This window comes from Artibeus jamaicensis, unplaced genomic scaffold, assembly GCF_021234435.1.
Source record: "Artibeus jamaicensis isolate MK-2021 breed Jamaican fruit bat unplaced genomic scaffold, CSHL_Jam_final contig_452, whole genome shotgun sequence".
Classification (NCBI taxonomy): Eukaryota; Metazoa; Chordata; class Mammalia; order Chiroptera; family Phyllostomidae; genus Artibeus; species Artibeus jamaicensis.
In genome coordinates, this window is record NW_026521837.1 from 18896854 (window position 1) to 18917132 (window position 20279).

The 20279-nt window shown below is 39.7% G+C and overlaps 1 protein-coding gene across 2 annotated transcripts in view; it reads left to right on the forward strand.

Moving 5' to 3' along the window:
• The window catches only part of NFKB1 (nuclear factor kappa B subunit 1), a 127524-nt gene that overhangs the window by 36943 nt on the left and 70302 nt on the right, over positions 1-20279 (forward strand). Inside the window, exons 4-5 of one of the 2 annotated variants that reach the window (XM_037156879.2) lie at positions 1675-1712; positions 5636-5734. In XM_037156879.2, the coding sequence (XP_037012774.2) occupies positions 1675-1712; positions 5636-5734 (137 nt within the window). Of the gene's footprint in view, positions 1-1671; positions 1713-5635; positions 5735-20279 lie in introns of both variants that reach the window. The other variant, XM_037156878.2, reaches the window with a different exon arrangement.

Genomic DNA, 20279 nt, shown 5'->3' on the forward strand with positions numbered 1-20279 from the left:
TGTGTGAAAATATTTCTACTTCTAATTGGTCTTACCTGATAAAAAATTCAATTTTACTCAGCTTTTAGAATCTTAAAATTGCAATTTCTCTTCTAAAAGTGCTTTAAAATGTCCAGGGTTGGATTTTATATAGATACTAGAGATAATTTACCTAAATTATGCTACATTGGCCAGTCACTTTCCATATTTCCTTTCATTTGTATGTTTCACTTCAAATTCAGTAATTTTTCAACTTTTTTTCTTTTTAAAAGATTTTTATTGATTGATTGATTGATTAGAGAGGAGGAAAGGAAGGAGAAAGAGAGGGAGAGAAGCATCAATGTGTGGTGGCCTCTTGTGCGCCCCCTACTGGGGACATGGTCCGCAATCCAGGCATGTGGCCTGACTGGGAATCCAACCTGGAACCTCTTGGTTAGCAGGCAAGCACTCAGTCTACTGACCCACACCAACCGGCATTTTTCAACTTTCTTGTAAAATTCTTAAATTTGTCTCCTACAATTCTCTAGCCTTAGTCTGATTCATCATAAAACTGAGAGGATAAAAATAATTTCTCTCTTAAATTAGTAGTTATTTTTTCTTTCAACCTGAAGATATTTAATTCTTCATAAATTCACTTATCTAAAATAGATTTTAAACTTCTAGCTAAGAGACAGTGAAGATTGAAATGGACACAAGCATTCTCTTATTTTTTTTTTAGTACCAAACTTTTAAATTTACACATAAACAGGTGAGAAACACCGTGTCTTTATTGCAGAGCTATGGGTTATTACACAGTTGACATAACACCCCCCTGGGGAGCTTAGGGACTTTCTCATTTTGAAGAAATTTATATTTATACCATCAGAGGTTCTGATTTTCCTTTGAGTTTCCAAAGTCAGATATAATCAGTATTTGGGTTAAGCTTCTAGTTCTCTTTATGATTTTATAATGATTAATTAGCATGCACCTATTTTCAATTAAATTATTTCCAGGATTTTACAAAATGCTTGTGCTTTTTGGGAATAGAGGTTATATCAGAGCACAGTATTCAGAAGTTGTATATAAGCATCAAAAGCTATGGATTAATTAGAAAAGTCTACCATAGCTAATAGACCAAATTAAATTTGGGAGGGTGGGGGAACAATGAAGGCAGTATTTATGGATTCAAGCAAGGAAAAGGAACCAGAAATGCAGTGTAAGGAAAAGCAGACAGCCTGAGACCACTTGTAGGTACCAGCTCAGTCTCGAAATTTCAGACGAAGCACATTCCCTCTGAGGAAAAGTCACTATCAAATGATGTGAGGCAAAATGAAATGTCACAGAGTCCAGGAAGTTGTTGCTGCTTTTGACTGGTGTTCATCCCATTTTTAAGGTGCTGTGTTAGTACAGGATTGTGAAGGCTATTAACACCTTCTTAACCAAACATCAGGCCTACTGTTGGGCCGTGCAATGTACCGTCACCACTCAAGGAAGGTTTATTTATTACAGTTTTCTAAAGGTGTAAGGCTGTTAAAATAAGGACACATTTGATATGCAAATGAGGAGCATAAATTATATCCTTGTGGAATTTTAGCTAAAACATTTTAATTGAAACCTCTATTTAAAAATAGTTTGTTTTTTACTTGCTTAATATTTTTACCAAATTTGAGAAGCCTCACATTCTTTTGGTTTGTTTGCTGTTTTTGTTTTTAGCAGATGGCCCGTACCTTCAAATATTAGAGCAACCTAAACAGGTAAGATTAAAGGGGTGGGCACTTCCTCTTTAAATGTTAGATCCATAAGTCTAATATTAATATCTTAAGCATCAAAATATAATAACTGAATTTTGTGAAGGAAGTAGCTTATCTAGAAGGTCAACATCATGCCCACAGATGTAACAGCTTCATTCGTCTATTTTACATTTCTCTTAGTCATTTTTCAGACTGTCTTGATCTAATATGTCGTTCTGTGAAACATCAGTTAATTGTAGATCTTCAGTGTCTTACTACCACCTTCGCTTCGCAGCTACTCCTAAAGAAGATAGGTTCTTTCCGTCATACTGAAATACACATATGTGCAGCTCACATACACGGAGTTAACATCCATCAATCATGTCCATGCATGTGAAGTACTTATTAGCCTTCCTCTTACCTTTAGTAGTTCCAGCCTTTTGTGTTCTCTCTTTGGAACATGTACCCTAAGATACTAAAACCACCCGTGGGAGATGGTATCAGAATGGACAACTGAGTTCCCTCCTTTCTGGTATTAACTTTGGATTCAGCCCCTTTGGAGTCAGGAGAGGAGCATTCTATTTTCTCAGACTCTTCCTCCTATCACCTCCAAGTCTGTGGATAATACTTACTGGAAATTGGATGGGACCAACACTATGGAAGAGGAGGAAAGAGAATCTTTAATATCTGCCTATAGACTTCAGATATTAGGAGACAGAAGTAATGGTATATAGCCCTCTACAGATTGAGGACAAAGTTCGAAATCTTGAATGTATGTGCTTACCAAATCTGTGTGGGACTCAGGTTGTGCATACCTGCTGTCCAGCAGTCACATCACCCGGTACCTTTCCTGAGTATTTTTAGTAGCTCTGGTGAGTGATTGTAGCACTTTTACATGTTGTAACACTTAGCAAATGCTAACTAGGTCAAGAACTTACGTAAATAAAGCATTTATTATGGTTACTATAATCATGACATTACATATGTATTTGGATTTTGGTCAAATTTAAAGGATATAAATAACTATGACCAAATAGATGCCTTATAAGGCAGAACTTAGATAAAAGGTTTCGGTGTAGGGACTGGAATGCCACGTGAGACTTTGGGGCCTTGTCCTAGTTGCTTGTAGGTGACACACCCCGGCTCTACAGGCTGCCAGCATGACCCTCCTGTGCTTATTTCTAGTTCCATAGTAAGAAGGTTGTATCTAAGGGGCTTCTTACAGGAGGTCACCAGTTCACTCAGATTCTCCCAGGAGAACTTCATCCCTAAAATTCTGTGCAGTGGTCTGGCCTCCTGGAAATTTTTCTGTTGGACGATCTGGGTAATTTCTGAAACTGACAAATCAACTAAAAATTACTTGTCTGCATACCAAAAAACATGTTTTCAAATATCCATTTTCGTAAGCGTAGCACTACAATGAAAAATTTAAATGCAATTTATTATTATAAGTCTAACACTTAATAAGTTGACATTTATAATTTACCTGACGGGTTATATATTTCCAAAGTTCAACACTTAAATCACTATCTGTGGAGGTGTGAAAGCTCATCTGAGTCAAACAATGTGTTTATTTACCACACCGATGTTATGTGGATGTCTGACTCCAGTGAAAGTACGAAGGTTGTGTTTAAGTCAGACTTTCTGACCTGGTAGATGTAGCCTTGCCTTTGAGGTTGATGACTCATATTAAGCAGATGGAGTTACTGAGATGAATGGCTGTGGATTTGCAAACTTTTAATCTCAAAAGTTTAGAATCAGAAATGCATCTAGACTATGCATTTCAAGACATCATACCTTCCTTTAAAAAAAAACAGTAATTAATTTCCACTCTCAGGTTAAAATTCCTTTAGAACTTTAGATACTTGTATGCAACCATGAAAATATCCTTTTTCTTAAACTTACGCAAGCAATTAGGACATGTTTCTTTACTCATTCTATTTGATACCACTCCCAATAAGATATAAAAGATATATATGCATATATTTTTCCAACTGTCCTGAAGGAATTTTGTGATTCAAGATAATGAATTGCTTTATTACATTTAAAAAAATAAAAGTTAGAAAAATGAAATCTCTTTACCACAATTCTCCCCTGCTCTGGCAGAGATGAGTCATTGTATAGACTACACTAATCTTTAAAATATCCAGTTCCATTGCATGTTATTCAGTGGTAATTATCTAATACTATTTAAAAACTGTTGAAGTTGTATTGAAATTAAGTAGCATTCAGGTAAATTTCTACCTTTATTCTAGAGGCTTACTGTTGCAGATGCTGATGCTTTTTCATGCTTTTAGAAATTTCATTAAATTTTAAAAATAAGCCAACAGCCCTTGTCTACAAAAGGTGTAGGGCTGAATTTATAAATTTTTTTAGTTTGAATTTTTTGAGAAGCAAAATAGAAGAATTGCCCCTAAATGACTAAGTTCACCCCAGAAGCCTCTCTTAGTATTTAAGTTCCACTTTATGAGTTTGATCATACACTCTAAACCTACGTGTGACTTGAGCTTTCCTTCACTAGGGAGTTTACTTCAGGCCATATTCATCCCATGAAATGTGCTCTAGGGCTAACCCTCTTTTGCAAAAATCAGGAAGATCTCAGTACAGGGACAAACAGTTCCAGATGCCAGAGATTTGAAGTTGTTCAGAGCCTTTGGACCACTGAGAGTCTATTTCCCAAGACCCTACATGAGGAATAATGAAATGCAGTGCAGTCTAAGGAGGAGAGCAGAATTTTTACATCGGTCATTGAGCTCAAAGCTGTTAAAAGCTCTATGCTTGCCAGCATCATAGTGGCTATGAGTGTGCGGGGCAGAAGGCCCCTCCGGCTAGTAGTGAGTGAGCAGAGCTCCCCGCAGCCCAGTGATCTAGCACTGTTTAAAGGAAGTCAGTTCCTCAATAAAACTAAATGGAAGATGGGATTATTACTTAAAGTGTTGTATATTAACATATATTTTTGGCCAAGGGGTGAATTTGAAAAAGAAGTCCGGTTAGTGACTGTATAATTATAAACTACTACTAACACTACCACAAATTGATTTACATCATTATAAAGTTCAGTCTTTCAGGAAATGTGTTGTAAGTTCCCTTAATATGATGATGATGAGATCTATTCTCATAATTGTTTATGTTTTATTCTTTGTATGCACATAGGTGTGCAAATTATAATTGTTCACCTTGTAAATCATGAAATGTTAGAACTAGGATAGACCTTAAAGATAGTTTAGTTTAGTCTTATATGGGACATAGGTGTTTTTCAGCCCATAAGTAGTTCACACAGTAAAGACTTCTGGCTAACTCTTCATTCATTTACAACAGTTGTAAAATTCTTGAGTTAATAATACCTGGTTTTGGACTCTTTCAGTTCCATTAATATAGAGAGCTTGAGTTTGATAATCATAAAATCAAAACTCCTAATCTCCTGAATTATTGGAAGAAGCTGGCCAAATGTGTTCTCCAACCCTGATGTGCAGTGCTTAATGAGGCGTTTCTGTATTCTCTCCTGAACCAACTGTAATCAGAGTAGATAAAGGAATTCCTTCAAGTGAGAATCAAAGAAGCATAACTTGGAGTAGTATGGCCAAGTTCCGAGCTTGGCGGCAACAATCTGCAATGAAGAAGCTCTGTTTCAAACAAGCTGCGGCATGTCGAGTCCCAGGCTTACACGGACTCCTCAGCCACGCCCTCCCCACTGCGCACAGCAGGAGGGTGTGTGCAGGGCCGGGAAGGGCTGGAAGCCGCAGCTCTGTACACAAGTGCCAGTTGACCCCAGTGTTCATAGTAAGATTGTAGGGAAAGTTGTTCTCATTGACACAGTCTTTCCCATATTTCTTGTTTTTTCCTCTCTCATCTAATAAACAAAAGAGTTGAAAGTTTGTGTATGAGTTTGTCCTGATACTTTGTAATAAGCATTTCTCCAACTTGTTGGTTCTGTACTCACTTTGCAGCGAGGCTTTCGTTTCCGTTACGTCTGTGAAGGCCCGTCCCACGGTGGGCTCCCCGGTGCATCTAGTGAAAAGAATAAGAAGTCCTACCCTCAGGTCAAAGTAAGTTCATGGTGTCTTTCTACGTGGATTTTGGAAGTTTTGATTTTCTAGGTGCGTAAGTGAGGAATTGCTTTACATGAATACAATTTGCCTTTGCCCCTAAACTGAAATATTCCCAAGATGATTATACTTTTTAAGAAGAACTTTATCTCTTAGCAGTAAAAGTGACAGATTTTAAAACTTCATTATTATTTCCATTTAGTAGAAATTACTGTGTTTTTTAGACTGAAAGATGCACTCCCCCCCCAAATTTGGGAGGAATGATGGTTTTAATGCAGCTGTTAAGTTCTGTTTACATTTACATTGGTGAAATATTTTTATTTATGTTATTAAATATTTTACCACATTTTTTACTTCAAAAAATTTTTTTCCTATTTTCCTCCTCTAAAACCTAGGTGCGTCTTATGGTCTGAAAATATGGTATTTCAACATCAGCCAATGCGCTTTTACTATTTCTTGATCACCTTAAAGGATTTTTTCATTGTAGACTTTTTAATGCCTTAGTAAGTCTTTGAAAGAAGTGCTTAATTTCAGCTCTTTAGAGATTTAGTGGAAAATGGAAGAGATGACTGAGTGTATGGATTCTATGCATAGTGTGTCAGGTCCTGAATTCAGATCCAGACCGTCACTGTCTGTGTGGCTCAGTGGAGTCACCCAACGCATCTAACCCTCAATACTCTCGTGTGTAAAGTGCAGCAGTGTTGATGGCCTGTACTTCACAGAGTCTCCTAGAGATTAAATGAGAAAAACACACACACGCACCCCACAGAGAGCCTGGTAGTAACGTCGGGTCCCTGCTGGAGCAAAGCAGGTCCACACTTGAGGTCTCCGGACTGCCCTGCCTGGGGTGTGGGGGGTGAGCCCTTTTCACATCTTCAGGTTCTTTTTCTGTTTGTTAATTTAAGATGACTATCTTTCTCTAAGTCAATTTGAGTTTTTTGTTTTCATAAATGGTGTCGTGTTTCATAGACTGATAATAGTTTTTTTCAGGTAAGTCAGTCAACAATTTCAATCTTGTTGTTTATAAAAATTTGTATTTGTTCAGTAACTCAAGGCTTCGGCAAAAGGTTATTAACTTAATTCCTAGTAAGATGCGTGGAGCCCTGAGGATGTGACATACTTTTGGCTTCGGTCTTTTTGTTGGTGTAGTTATGTGAATAGGTGAAGGGCTACAGCACAGACACTTGCTAAAATCCTGACATACAGAAAATTTATCCTTGGTTTGGCCAAGCTTGCGTTTTGTTTCCTCCCTTTCCTCCCTCCCCACTTCTAACCCAGGCAGTTCTAATTTCTTACCCCTGTTCCAAAACAGAAGACCAAATACGGGGATGTTACTCCTTACCTTTTGAGTGAAACCTATCCATGTTATGGAGTATGGGTCCGACTGATCATATGTGCATTTTCAGTCTCCTAGCTCTCATGTGGACTGAAAGGTGTTTTTCTTACTCAAAGTCATTAAGTAGGGTAAATATGATATGGTTAGCCCACAGGAGATGACAGTCTTATGGTGCCAGGCCTTTAAAATTAGATGAGGAAAGAGGAGAAGCAATTAAATAAGGGAATTAGCATTGATTAAGCACCAAAGATTTGCCAAGTGCTTTGCATATGTTACCTCGTCTAATCCCAGTGACACCCTGGTAGGTTAAAAGTGCAGTGCCCATGGGAAAACTGAGGCTCCAAGAGAAGAATTAACTCACCTTTCTCACAGGACCGGTGGCTCTTTATCCTGCAGCTGACTGTTGCTCAGTGAACCCTCACATGGAATGTGTGCATTGGTAGTGCTGCAGGCAGGGCCCTAGGGGGCAGGACACAGCAGGACACTGGTGAAATAAGGGACAGAGAATTATAACTCTGGAAACAGGGGAGAAGGGGGCGAAGGGTGCTCAGATATTAGGGAGTCAGACCCAGTACTTATCTTTTTAACATGTGTCCACATGCCATATATATATATAAATGCTGTTTGTGTGCTTGTGGTAAGGATAATTGAAAGATACATGTTATCAGCATTGACACTAATTATAATCACTGAAGAATTAACATTAAGAAAAAACTGGGAGTTTTTTCTGAACTGACTCTGTACAAAACTATAAACTATAGTATTTTCATGAACTATTGCTCTGCTCTTTTGTGGCTGAATAACAATTCTTGATACTAACAAGCACATGACATTGACTTTGTTGTAAATTTAGTATCTATTAAAAAACTTCATGCATCCATTTATTCTCAGTCTTCATACATCCTTTCTCATGTAGTGGTTGCTGCTTTACATTTATATAACAATTAGAAATTAAACAACCTAATGGATACAGGTGTTCTTGCCAAATTACAGTTTCTGTATCAGTAAGCTCAATAGTTAGTAGGCAGTACAGATATATGTACAACCAATAATAAAAGGAGGCAAAATGCAAACGTGTGAGTTGGCCATTATTAAACTTCAGCCACAGCTTTATTATTTCACCCATTCGTTTTTATTCAGCATTTATGTATTAAGCATTTAATCCAGGTGAAGGAAAGGAAGAATAGTTTAGAGAATCTGTCACAAACTGGCATTGTTCTCCCAGCCTATCATCGCTGATTGAGAGGTTTCAATTACTCTGCTGTTCGTGACAGTTAAAGGAAGTGATTTTATTTATCTTAGAAGCTCTTGATCAGAAGGATGGGGAGGAGGAAGGGAAAGAGACAACCATGAGATGCTTTTCCCCAGAGCTCTTCTCCCAATATCACTTTCATTCATCTTTTCATAATGGCTGACTGAGGGTGGCCCTTCAGTTTACAAGATTTTAAATCCCTTTTCCCTGTAAAATTGAGGCAGAGGAAAGGCTTGCTCTCAGTGGACATCTCTTATCAGGAGGATCTTTATAACGGCACCTGTCTTCCGCAGTTGTCAACGTGGCACTGACTTTCTGTGCGGCTGTGAGGGAAACAGTGGGATGGGCACACGTAGATCAGGGTTTCTCAGACTCAGCCCTGTTGATATTTTGGGCCAGAAAACTCTGTTGTAAGGGGCTCTCCAGTGCATTGTAGGATATTCAGTAAGATCCCTGGCTTTGGGCTACTGGAGGCCAAGAACATCCTTACAGCTGTCACAACCACCCATGGGGAGCAAAATCATCTGGAGAACCGCTGATCTAGACACAGTGTCAGATCGACTTTCAGCACTGGCGTCCTTTTGTGGTCTAAAGCTGTGGCACGCAGGTTATAGGGGATTGCCTGAGCATATTATTGTGCACCTGTACTTTTCCTAGTTATTGGTAGATACTTATTTTCAAGATAATGGTGATGGTGACTGTGTAATTTCTCCCAGACTCTCTGAGCTAGTGTACTTGTACATTAAGGAGAAAGAAAAGAAAAGAAAAAAACATCTTCAATATTCCAGATTCTGTGATAACTGCATATCTAAAGGTGAACATAGGAGCTCTGTTGGCTCTCAGCATACACTGTTACAGAAGAGAAAGTGAAAGTGGACATGGGTTCGGTGGGGGCTGTGAGCCTGCAGAGCAGTGGTGTGTGAGCAGTGGGTGCATGCGTGGACTGGTCCTCACCCACCCTCCTGGTGCAGGGCAGCACAATGGAGAGTGTCCCCCCTCACCCCCAGAATCCATTCTGCAGGAACTTCAAAGGGAGGGCTTTTACATTTATGGGGAAAAAAAGGTATTTCCAAGATTTATATATGCTACATATTTAATAAAGTACATTTATTTGTTCAGGCTTAACAGTAGAATGTTATGGGCTCTGCTTGTTCCTCACCTATAACAGCCTCTCACTCCAACCTCCTGCCCTCTTTTCCCATCATGCCGCTGTGAGAACACACCACTCGCTGAGAAGCTGTGAAAGGCAAGTGGTTCAGCGTGTACTCGGTCAGATGCAGGCAGCAGTGAAGGGTTAGGGCCAACCCAAAAGCTGTCTGGGCTGGCTGTGGTTTGGGGATGCACAGCCCTAACTACTTTACAGACCACATAAATATTTATCCTGCTTGGCTTACTCGCTTGCTGATTGTCCAAACATACTTCCAATTAAATCATTTTAAAACCAACGCTAATAGGCTAGAACCCAGTCTTTCTTTTTCTACTGAAATTTTGTCCCATGTTTAAAACCCTATTTCAGATAAGCTTGGCGTAGGCTAGGTTTAGATGCGTTCTTACTATGTCCAGATTATTTCTAGAATTCAGGCTACTGGACCATCTGGTGCACTGCATGTTTCTTTCACGTCAGAGAACCCCGGTGAGCTTTCTAGTGTCTTCTTGTATAAGTCTTCACATTCTCTTTAAGAACTTTTTTAAATATAAAAGATTTCAAGCATATAGAACATTTTAAAAGCTGATAAACACAAGAGATCATCATCTCAGTTTAATACATACTGACATTTTACCACAGTTGCTTCTGAGCTCTCTCCCCTCTTCCTAAAATAAAACACAGTTCCAGCTAAAGTCCCACCCGCTTATCACTTTTTCCTTTTCCCAATGTAAACCACTCTTCTAAGCTTTCATTCTCTGAAGGGTTTTTGCTGGCTATATCTTTTTTCCAGGGCAAATAAGAGCTAAAACTGGTATCCACTGGAGATCACGCTCACTTTGGTCCTACTGGTTCCTCTTCATCATCCAGATAAAATTTGTTCGTTCACAATGTGAGTTTATTTTGACTCTTACAGAAACATAATAATAGAGAAAAATCCAGGTAAAGGAAAGATGTACTCTCACTGTTATGCCTTGCTTTAAAAAAAAAGAGGAGGAGGAGGAAAAGCTTCCTGTTGTCAAACATCGAATCATCTATTGTGCTGTCCTATAAAGTTTCCCTTCAAGTCTCCTCCATTCTGGTTTCATCAGGGAGCTCCTCGTGGCAGAGGCTGGCGGCAGAGCACGAGTGCTTTCCTCGAGGCCACGCTTGTCCCTGCCTGTTTTTGACTCAGCGAGGAGTGCCAGGGAAGGCTCCTTTCCCTCTTTTTCCCGAAAGTTATGCAGGAGATTTTTATTACTCAAACTGCCTTCCTCCTCACAGAGGTGGAGAGGTGCCAAAAGGATCAGCCCCTCGGGGCTTCAGAAACCCTCCCTGACTCGCTTCCGGAGTGGCCAGAAAACACCCGCTCTCCGCCGACGTGCTGTCCTCCGGTGTGGCTCACATCACGCCAAGCAAGTCAGCGTCGGCGACCTTGATTCCAAATTCAAACGGCTTGCCTGTGGCATTCTTATTTTCTCTTTACTTATAAATCTCCAATGCAATGGACTACTACTTGAAATACAGCCAGTGTAAGTGTAACTATTTTTAATCGGATGTTTTCTGAAAGCTGGTTCTCCTATGAGTTTCTTTCCTGAGTCTTTTACATTGAACAGAAGGCATGTGGTGAAATGTTTAGGTTAACAGCAGCTTTTTTGTGGACCCCCCCCAATTAATTTTTAAAAATCAATTCTTGGTGCCTCTCACTTTAAAATCTTAATTAAATGCTAAGTTTCTGCTAAGGTCAGATGAAGACGGGCTGATACGCTGTGGCATTTGAGGCCATCACGTAGCCTTGCATAGTCTCCCTTTCCCTTCCTTGTGTAGACTTGTCTGGATCGGGAGGCATTCCATTAAAATTGAATATCCATTTTAAATAATTTAATCTGACTCAGTTTCCAAAAGCAACAGGGAAGATCAGTTAGGAAAGCATGTAGAACCTTGTTCATAGCATTTGATTAAAATGTCCATCAACATTCCTAAGGTGTTCACTATCTGAATATGTTAGTAAGGGAAAATCACCATACCCCCATGTACAGAGCCCTGTGCTATGGAAGACAAGGGCTTTGTAACCTGGATCCCTTTTGGTGGTTTCAGACAGCTTTTGGATTTCTGAATTTATGTGCATATGTACACTTCTGGAGAGATAAGTATAACTTTTTATAAGATTTTCAAAGGGGAGGATTCCAACAAGCTTTAAAAGCAGTGTTGCAGAGTACATGACACTTTAGCCTTTTGATAGTTGCTGATTGAAAAACTGGTATACGTTTAATGTCTTTTAATTTTTGTACTTTTTAATTTTATATTTCTACTTTTGCATTTTCGGCAAGTCAGAATACTGCGGGTCGCTCACGCAAAGCCTCCCCTCACTTCAGCTGTAGGGGAGACTTAGTATCAACAGCCAATAAAGGCAAATGGGTTTCACTGCTTTTTCTGTCTTGCTCTCCATTACAAACCAGAGGCAGCAACTCATCAGAGGAAACCTCTAGCACAGATCTTAGCTGTGAAAACTTAACCCCTAGAAATGATTAGAACCATGGGCTGCTTGAATTTACATAGTGTCTGGATTTGGCTTATGTTTTTGTCAGTTTTGGCTTGGTGACCTTTCTCTGTTGGCCATTCCCATTATTTTCCCCTGTACTGTTTTCGTAAATGCATGATTGTTCCTGGGGCCATTGTTCATTCTGAAGCAAATCTCTGACGGCCACTTCTGACCCCAGTGGTCCCAGTGAAGACTGTACAGCATCTCTTCATTCCATTCAGGAACTCATGTCTCATTTACTCACATACTGATTATTCTTTTTGACAAGGTAAGAATACACCAAAGTACTACAGCCCCAAGTGTGCAACACCTCTCCTTCACCGACAAACTTTTTCAACCTATCAGCAGGTCTAGACGTGAGGCTGTAAACTACCCTGCAGCCCAGGGCTCCTCTCCTCACTCTCCAGGTAGATTCCAGACCAGAATCCTCTGGCCGCCGTTCACCTCCCTGAGGTCTCACAAGGGTGGACTGGAACGTGCACAGACCTTCACACAGTGCCTCTGACCTTCAGGTCCCCACCTACCCAACAGAATGATTGCAAGAAGAGCTTGCTGAGCTTACTTACATCCCATTCAACCATGACAACAATCCACAGCAGTCGGTCCTGTGAGCCTCAGGTGAAAAAAGAGGAGACGGAAGCCTAGAGAAGTCAGGAAGCTTACTCTGGGTCTCATGGCCTTTCAGAGATGGAGCCCAAGACTTCAGTTCAAGCAGTATGGTTTAAGATTCTACACTTTTAATCATCATCATATTAAGGGTCTGTCTCTACTTGTGGGGATCCTTCAAATCTGTGGTCCTTAATCATGGGTGTGCATCAGAATCCCCAAGAATATTCTAACTGCACAGATGCCTGGAACCCATTCCACACATGCTGTATCACAAAGGGTCATCCAGCCAATCTAGGATTATGTGATAATTTCTAAGGACTCATGTCATATACGGACAAGATATAACAACAGATGAATGATGAGATACATCATGGTATAACCAGGGAATGGAATATTCTGCCGCTGTTTTAAAAAATAATTATGAAGGCTCCGAACAACATGGAAAACTGCTTATGACCTGAAGCTAAGGAAAAAAGCAAGATCCCAAATAGAAATTGTAATTGCTGAAAGGATTTAAATCAGTGAAAGAGTTGAAATCAAGATTAGAGACAGTGGAAGAAAGAATTATCAAAATGAAAAATAAGCCAAGTAATTTAGTGGGACGTAGCACAGAGAGACAGAAAAGTTGAAAGAAAGGATGAGACACATGATACAAAAGAATGAGTAACAGGTGTCTAACTGAAGTGCTAGAAGGAGGTAGGTAATAAAGATGCAGATTTCTGGTCCTACCCTTGGAGGTTCTAGGTCTGGGGTGAGATTCAGGTGGCTTGAGGACCACACTTTCAGGTTTTAAAGCATTAGCTCAGAAGTCAATGCAGGGCTGGGCCTGATGTTGATTCCTAGTTTTGCTACTTACTAGCAATGTTGTTTAACCTGGCTAAGCCTCAGATTCTGCATATGTAAAGTTCAGATAAATACTACCCACTCTATAGACTATAAGTATAAATTGAGTTGTTCAGTGCATGGTACCTAGTAAGCATTTAAAAATGACAGTGGCTTCTAGGTTTATATACCCACCTACATTATTTTGAGTATGGAATGGCAACTTGACCGATTGATTTATGGAAACATACACAGAAGCTTCACCAGTCCGTCATTCTCAACACAATCTCACTAACTAGTTTTGCTTCCACTCTATTTACACCATGCCCTTTTTTCTCTCTGGGGTTATCAAGGTAGGCAATTGAATACAGACACTAGGCCTAAAGCTTACTTTTAGATGTAACATGTGATTTCTTATGAAACTCTTATATGTAGCAGGAGGCCAGAAAGGACTTCAGTAAGTTCTTGTCAGGCTCCTTACCTGTTTTCTCTTAGGCACTATGCATACACAAATTTGCATGACTGTTGTATTAGTTTCCAAAGGCTGCCATAGCAACTTTCCACAAACCGGGCGGTTTAACACAACATAAATTTATTCTCTCAAAGTCCTGGAGGTTAGAAGGCCAAAATCAAGTGGTCAGCAGGGCTGTGCTCCTCTGGCAGCTCCAGGGAAGAATCCTTCCTTACCTGTTCCTCATTTCTGGTGGTGCTGTGAGTCCCGGGCATCGGTTGGCTTGTAGCTGCATCACTCCAATTTCTGCCTGTCTTCCCATGGCTGACTTCCCTCTGTCTCTCTCTGAGTCTCCCTCTCTTTTCTCTTATAAAGACCCCAGTCATTGCATGGAATGCCCACCATAATCCAGTTGACCTTATCTTAATTATATCTGCAAAGACCTCATTTCCAACTCAGGTCCCATTCTGAGGTTCTGAGTAGACATGAATTTTGGGGAGACACTAGTCAACCCATCACATGTATATTGTAGTGTTCAGCTTAAAAACTAGTGGCCCTGAAAGTATGAGATAATGACTGTTTTAGCCCCATGGAGCACTGGGAAAGACACATTTATCCATGGTGTTCCCTTGTGTATCATTATTATAGAGAGAGAAAGAGAGCAGTAGAAGAATCTTTCAAGTTGGAGAAGTTTGCCAGTATTTTGAATAAGTACTCCACTGGATTCACAGCTGACGCTATACCATTTGGCTCCTCTCTGTCTCTCAGCCTTGCCTTGTGTTGTGTAGGCTCCTGTCTTCAGCTCCAGGTAGCCCCTGGAGCTCCAGGCTCAGCCTGTTAGGGACCGGGTCCTACAGCAGAGAGCCTGCTTTCCTTTAAGCTAAAACAAAGGATTCAGAGGTTCCAGGTTAGAGGTTTCTAGGCCCTCACTGGTTTGCATTGTTTCCTGGCCCCTGGAGATATCACTGAGGACAGAGAATGTGGGACAGAGTGATTGAGGTAACACCCATTTCCAGGCCACACCCCTGATCTGGCCGTGGGATTAGCTGCACCACAAGCATGTGGAGTGAAGGGGTGAGGAGGTACACAAACAAAAAACATGAGTACTGGTAAAATGCAAAAATTCAAGATAACAAACATCAATCAATTTCTCTGCCACTGAACAAACCAAGACTTATAAACCCCCTTCATTACTGAAATTGTACAGCCCTGGGTACTCCCTCTTTAGACCAGACTGGAGAGTGTCTAGTTTGTATGGCACTCCCATTGTTTTATTTATTTTTTAATAAGAACTAGTTCTTTAATTAAAAGTATCAGGTTCGTTAAATAAAAATTCAAGTAATACAAAGACACATAAAATGAAAATTAAGTTTCCCTTCTATTCAAGATCCCTCTTTGCTCCAGAAAGAGGCACTGTTATGAATTTCTTAAGTAGGCTTCCAAAAATACTTCTTACATATACAAGCTTACATGTGTTTGCTTATGTGGACAAGCACATGTGAATTTATACATCCAAATACATATAAAACAAACTATAAAGCGTATGCATTTTTGTATATACATTCTGTTAATTTATAGAATACTCTATTCCTTGCTTTTTTCACTTAATGAATTTTATAGGACATTCCTCAATGGCATTTAGACATCCAGGGAAGTGCTAAAGCAAAATGATTGATAATGGACTCAAGAGCCCATTCCCCTGGGTTCAAATCAGCTCTGCCCCTTATTAGCTGTATAACCTTGGACAAGTTGGTTAACCTCTCATTGCCTCTTTAAAAGGGGGACAGAAATAGTACCTACTTTGTGGGGTTATTGGGAAAATTAAAATGAATTAGTGTTTGCCAAGAGCAGTGGTAAATGCTCTGTGAGTATCAGGTTTGGGTATCTACCTTAGTCTTTATAAAGAGTGCGTGGCGTTTCATTGCTCGTATGCAGCTTCTCATTACTTCTCTTATACACACCATTTCTTACAGCCTCTGAATCCATCCACTTTCCTTTCCTCCATCAAAGACAAGCTCAATCCTACCTTGATCATTCTCCTTGATCCCAATTTCTCACTACACTTAGGTCTTCATATTTTTAAAAGAGATTTTGTCATCAAATTGCTCTTTTTAAAAAAAGATTTTTATTTATTAATAGCCATGAATTTTTACTTTATAAATGTTTTCATTTCTTCTGAACTCCTTAATAGGTCCATGATATTCTTTCATATTTCTATATTACTGTTCCTCATATTGTCTCACAGTTATTCATTTAACATTCTTGTCTCCTCATCTGTAGACTTTATTTCTTGGGGGCAGGCACCATGTCTTATTTTTCATGATACATTCTTCTGCTGGTAGATGTTCAACAAATAGTTGCTGAATTAAACTGAATTCTTTAATTTTATTTTTATTATTTTTAATAATTTTATTTAGTTATTTTTCAAGTACAGTTTTTTGTCTATTTCTCCCATCCCAGCCCCCCCCCGCCCTGTGCTCCCACCTCCCTCCCATTTCCACCCCCCTTAGTTCTCGTCCCTGTGTCCTTCCTATTTGTTCCTCCAAATCCCTCCCCCTTTTTCCCCCTTAAATTCCCTTCCCTCTTCCCTCTGGTCACTGTCCCCTTGTCCTCTATCTCAGTGTCTTTGTTTTTATTCTGCTTGCTTGTTTGTTTTATTGTTTAGCTTCCTGTTAAAGGTGAGATCATATGGTATTTGTCTTTCAACTCCTGGCCTATTTCACTCAGCATAATGCTTTCCAGTTCCATCCATGTTGTTGCAAAGGGTAGTAGCTCCTTCTTTCTGTCTGCTGCATAGAATTCCATTGTGTATATGTACCACAATTTTTTGATCCATTCATTTACTGACGGGCACCTAGGTTGCTTCCAACTCTTGGCTATTGTAAATTGTGCTGCTATGAACATTGTGGTGCATAGTAAACTGAATTCTTTTTCATTCTTTGGGTGCTCAGCTGTTGCTCACAAATTAAAAATAGAAATTTAAACTTAAATAGAAAGTTACCTTGTTTAACTAGTTAAAAAGTATTCATCACTAAAAAGCGATGAATAAATAGGTAAACAACTGTTCTTCACCAAGAACAGTTTCTCTTTTGCCATTCCTTCCCTTGTAGGGCTTTAAGTAGCATGTGTACTATGCTGATCACTTCATATTCTTTTCTCCAGCCTCGACTTCTACTCTGAAATCAAAGCTGCAGCCTTAGCTGCTTCATCAACTTTATTGTTTGAACGTCTGATAGACTTAACATGGCCGAAACTAAATTCCAAATCTTCTCCAGCAGTCTGCCCCTCCTAATATCTTTCGCTCCTCAGAAAATGGCAGCTCCATCCTTCTGGTTGCTCAGTCCAAAAACCTGGGAGTGACCCTGAACTCTGCTTTTGCCATTGAACCCTATAGTCAGTCCTTGCGGTAAAGCTGTTGGTTGCGCCTTCAAAACGATTAGAGTCTAATCACTCGTCACCATCTTCACTGCTGCCACCCTAGTTCAAGCCACCGTCTTCAGCATCTTTTGCCCAGTGGTTTTACGATCCAGGGATGGTTCTTTCCTGAATCAATTTTATTAGTAAATGATGATTATAAATTAGTGTTTTCCTGTTTCTGTCATTCCTTGCACTTTTTGTTAGCTGGAAGGAATTCTTAAGTTAAAAAGGAAGATTTCAAGCCCTGGCTGGTGTAGCTCAGTGGACTGAACCAGGGCCTGTGAACCAAAGGCTCTTGGTTCGATTCCCAGTCAGGGCACATGCCTGGGTTGCAGGCCAGTTCCCAGCAGGGAACACATGAGAGACAACCATACACTGATGTTTCTCTCCCTCTCTCTCCCTCTCTCTCCTTCCCTTCCCCTCTAAAGATAAATAAATAAAAAATTTTTTAAAAAGGAAGCTTTCTCTTCTTCACATTCCTTTAAAAACTTTTTAGTAACCGTATGTACTTACGGATTATTTTGTTATTCTCTATAGTACAGCCATTCTGTTGTTATTTATTTTAATGCTTAAATGGACCCAGCCTTGGCCAGCAGGAGTCTAGTGTGCTAGCTTCTGTTTTCTTCTGGCATGTCCCTACTCGATGCTGAATACTTCCTTATTTCGGAAATAGTCCAGCCTCACCCCATGTTTTCCCAGCCCCCTGGAATCTTCATGTCTCCAAGAAGCCCTGGTTCCTTTTAACAGAGAAATTTCTTCTTGAATTCATGTCTTTAACTCTAGTTCAACACCACAGGCTTCTTCCTCTCCTTCTCCCATTCTATATTTGGATAGTATTTCCCCAATAATGAGAAGCCTAGCTGCCAGTGATCTCAGTGGACTTTCTCATTTTGCTCAGCCCTATGGTACGTACAGAATAGCTTCAGAACTGCTATACCAATATCAATCCTAGCTACAAACTTACTAAATACATTTCAAACATTTTTTACTGTTCTTTTGATCTTCAGATATATTCAAGAGAGGGTATTCAGTTGAGTGATGTGTTCAAAAGTTTCTTGCATTAAATATTTTTCCTTCTATGTAGTTATAAGTACCACTGGGGTATATAGTCAGTCAGTTTTTTTGTTCACATTCTGCTTTAGGGATTTCCCAAACTTACTGATTTTATTTTATTTTTTGAAATTGTTATTTATCAATCTTATAGTCTTTCATTTACATGAAATTAATTCAACCCTTTAGAAGTTATTATTAAGTCAAGCTTTATTAATTTTTAAAATAGAAATATAGATACAACATGGAGCAGTCAGAGTCCTGATTTAAATTTTGTGTTGCATTGTTAGTTTACAAACCTGAATCCATCCAAAATTAGAGCATTCCTTTTGTAGATTTCGAGCCTTCTTGGCGTTACTTCCTTCCTCACATTCTTGTAGCGCATATTTATCTGGTGTACACCAGACGCCCAGCACAGTGCTGAGTTCTGTGGTCTCACGCCTGAATATGATCATCTCCGCCCCCAGGGTTACATGTAACAGCCCAGGAACAGCTATATAAGGATGATAATACTGTTGTTACCAAGGATTTGCTGGTGGAATGCCTCATCAGAAGATGCTCTGCACAGTGTGTCTGCATGTGTGTGTACGTGTGGGTGGTGTGTGTGTGTGAGTGTTGAGGAAGTTTGGGGGGAGGGGCACTCTTATTTGAGATCACCTCCTGGCTACATAATCCCAGCCTCCTCTATTTTTGGCAAAATACTCATGGCATTTGATAGCTGTATTCAGTCCAAACAAGAGACTGAAGAGCTGGGTATCTGTCTCAGGCACCTTAGTAAGAACAAATCACACCGGACGTGCCTCACTGTTTATTTTGACTGGATTTCTAGGATGGTGAAGTAGAGAAATGCCGGAGATCTGTGGGTTCGCACCTCAGGAGTTAACAGTATTTCTCATGCTGTTGATGTCAACTGATGGATATTTCCAGCCCCAGAGATTTTTCTCTCGCTACTTCAGTATATTTTATCAGTGCCTTCAGTGGAAGCCTCATCAAATTTGCAGTGACATGAAGTAGGTAACAAGTAATTTGAGTTCAAGTTAATTTTGAAAAGCTGGGGCAAAGTCTCAGTTCTTAAGCAGTGATATTTAAAACAGATGAATGCATCAAAAAACAAATTACCACAAGTACAGGGTGGGATAAATGAGCATACCAAGTGATACAAGAAGTCTTAGTAATAAACTCAACATGAGCCAACAATGTGATGTGACTGCTAAAGAAGCAATTGCACATTAGGCTACACTAATAAGACTAAGGAGGAGGTGGTTTCACTCCCATTCAGTGTTGAAAGACCCATCAGGAATACTGTGTACACTGCTGGGCCCCACATTTGTAGAGAGCAGCCAACTTGAGTGTATTCAGAGCAAAATGGTGACAGAACTCAAACCTCTGTTAGAATAGGGAGTAAGCCTGAGAATATATGTAGCCTGAAGAATTTGGTTGTCTTCAAACATTTGAATGGCTGTCATGGGTAAGAAAGAAGGATGAGATGCATTCTGTCTTTCACAAAAGTCTGAAATAAGTAGCGACGAGTGGAAGAACCCGTAGAAAAACATTTCAGTCGTCAGCTGCCTGGGGGTTGAATGTATAACCTCAGGAGGAAGTTCATTGTCGCTGTACTGGTTCAGAATAAACTGGAAGACTACAGGGCAAGGAAGCTAATTTATGTTAAGATTCTTCATCATCAGTAAATCCTTTTCGTTCATGCTTTTAAAAAGATTTTCTACTGAACAAGAAATAGGGCAGTTAAATTTTTCTGGGAAGTCCCTAAAAATAATAGAAATTAACAGCTTGCGGAACATTTCATCCAAACACTAAAGTTTATGATTTGTTTCATATACCTTGTGTTTTACTGTACCTACACACGCTGAACGACATAAAATTATCTCATTGAACTTTTGGGGGCAGCTTTAAAGTGCTACCATTTTTCCAAATTATGGGCTGAT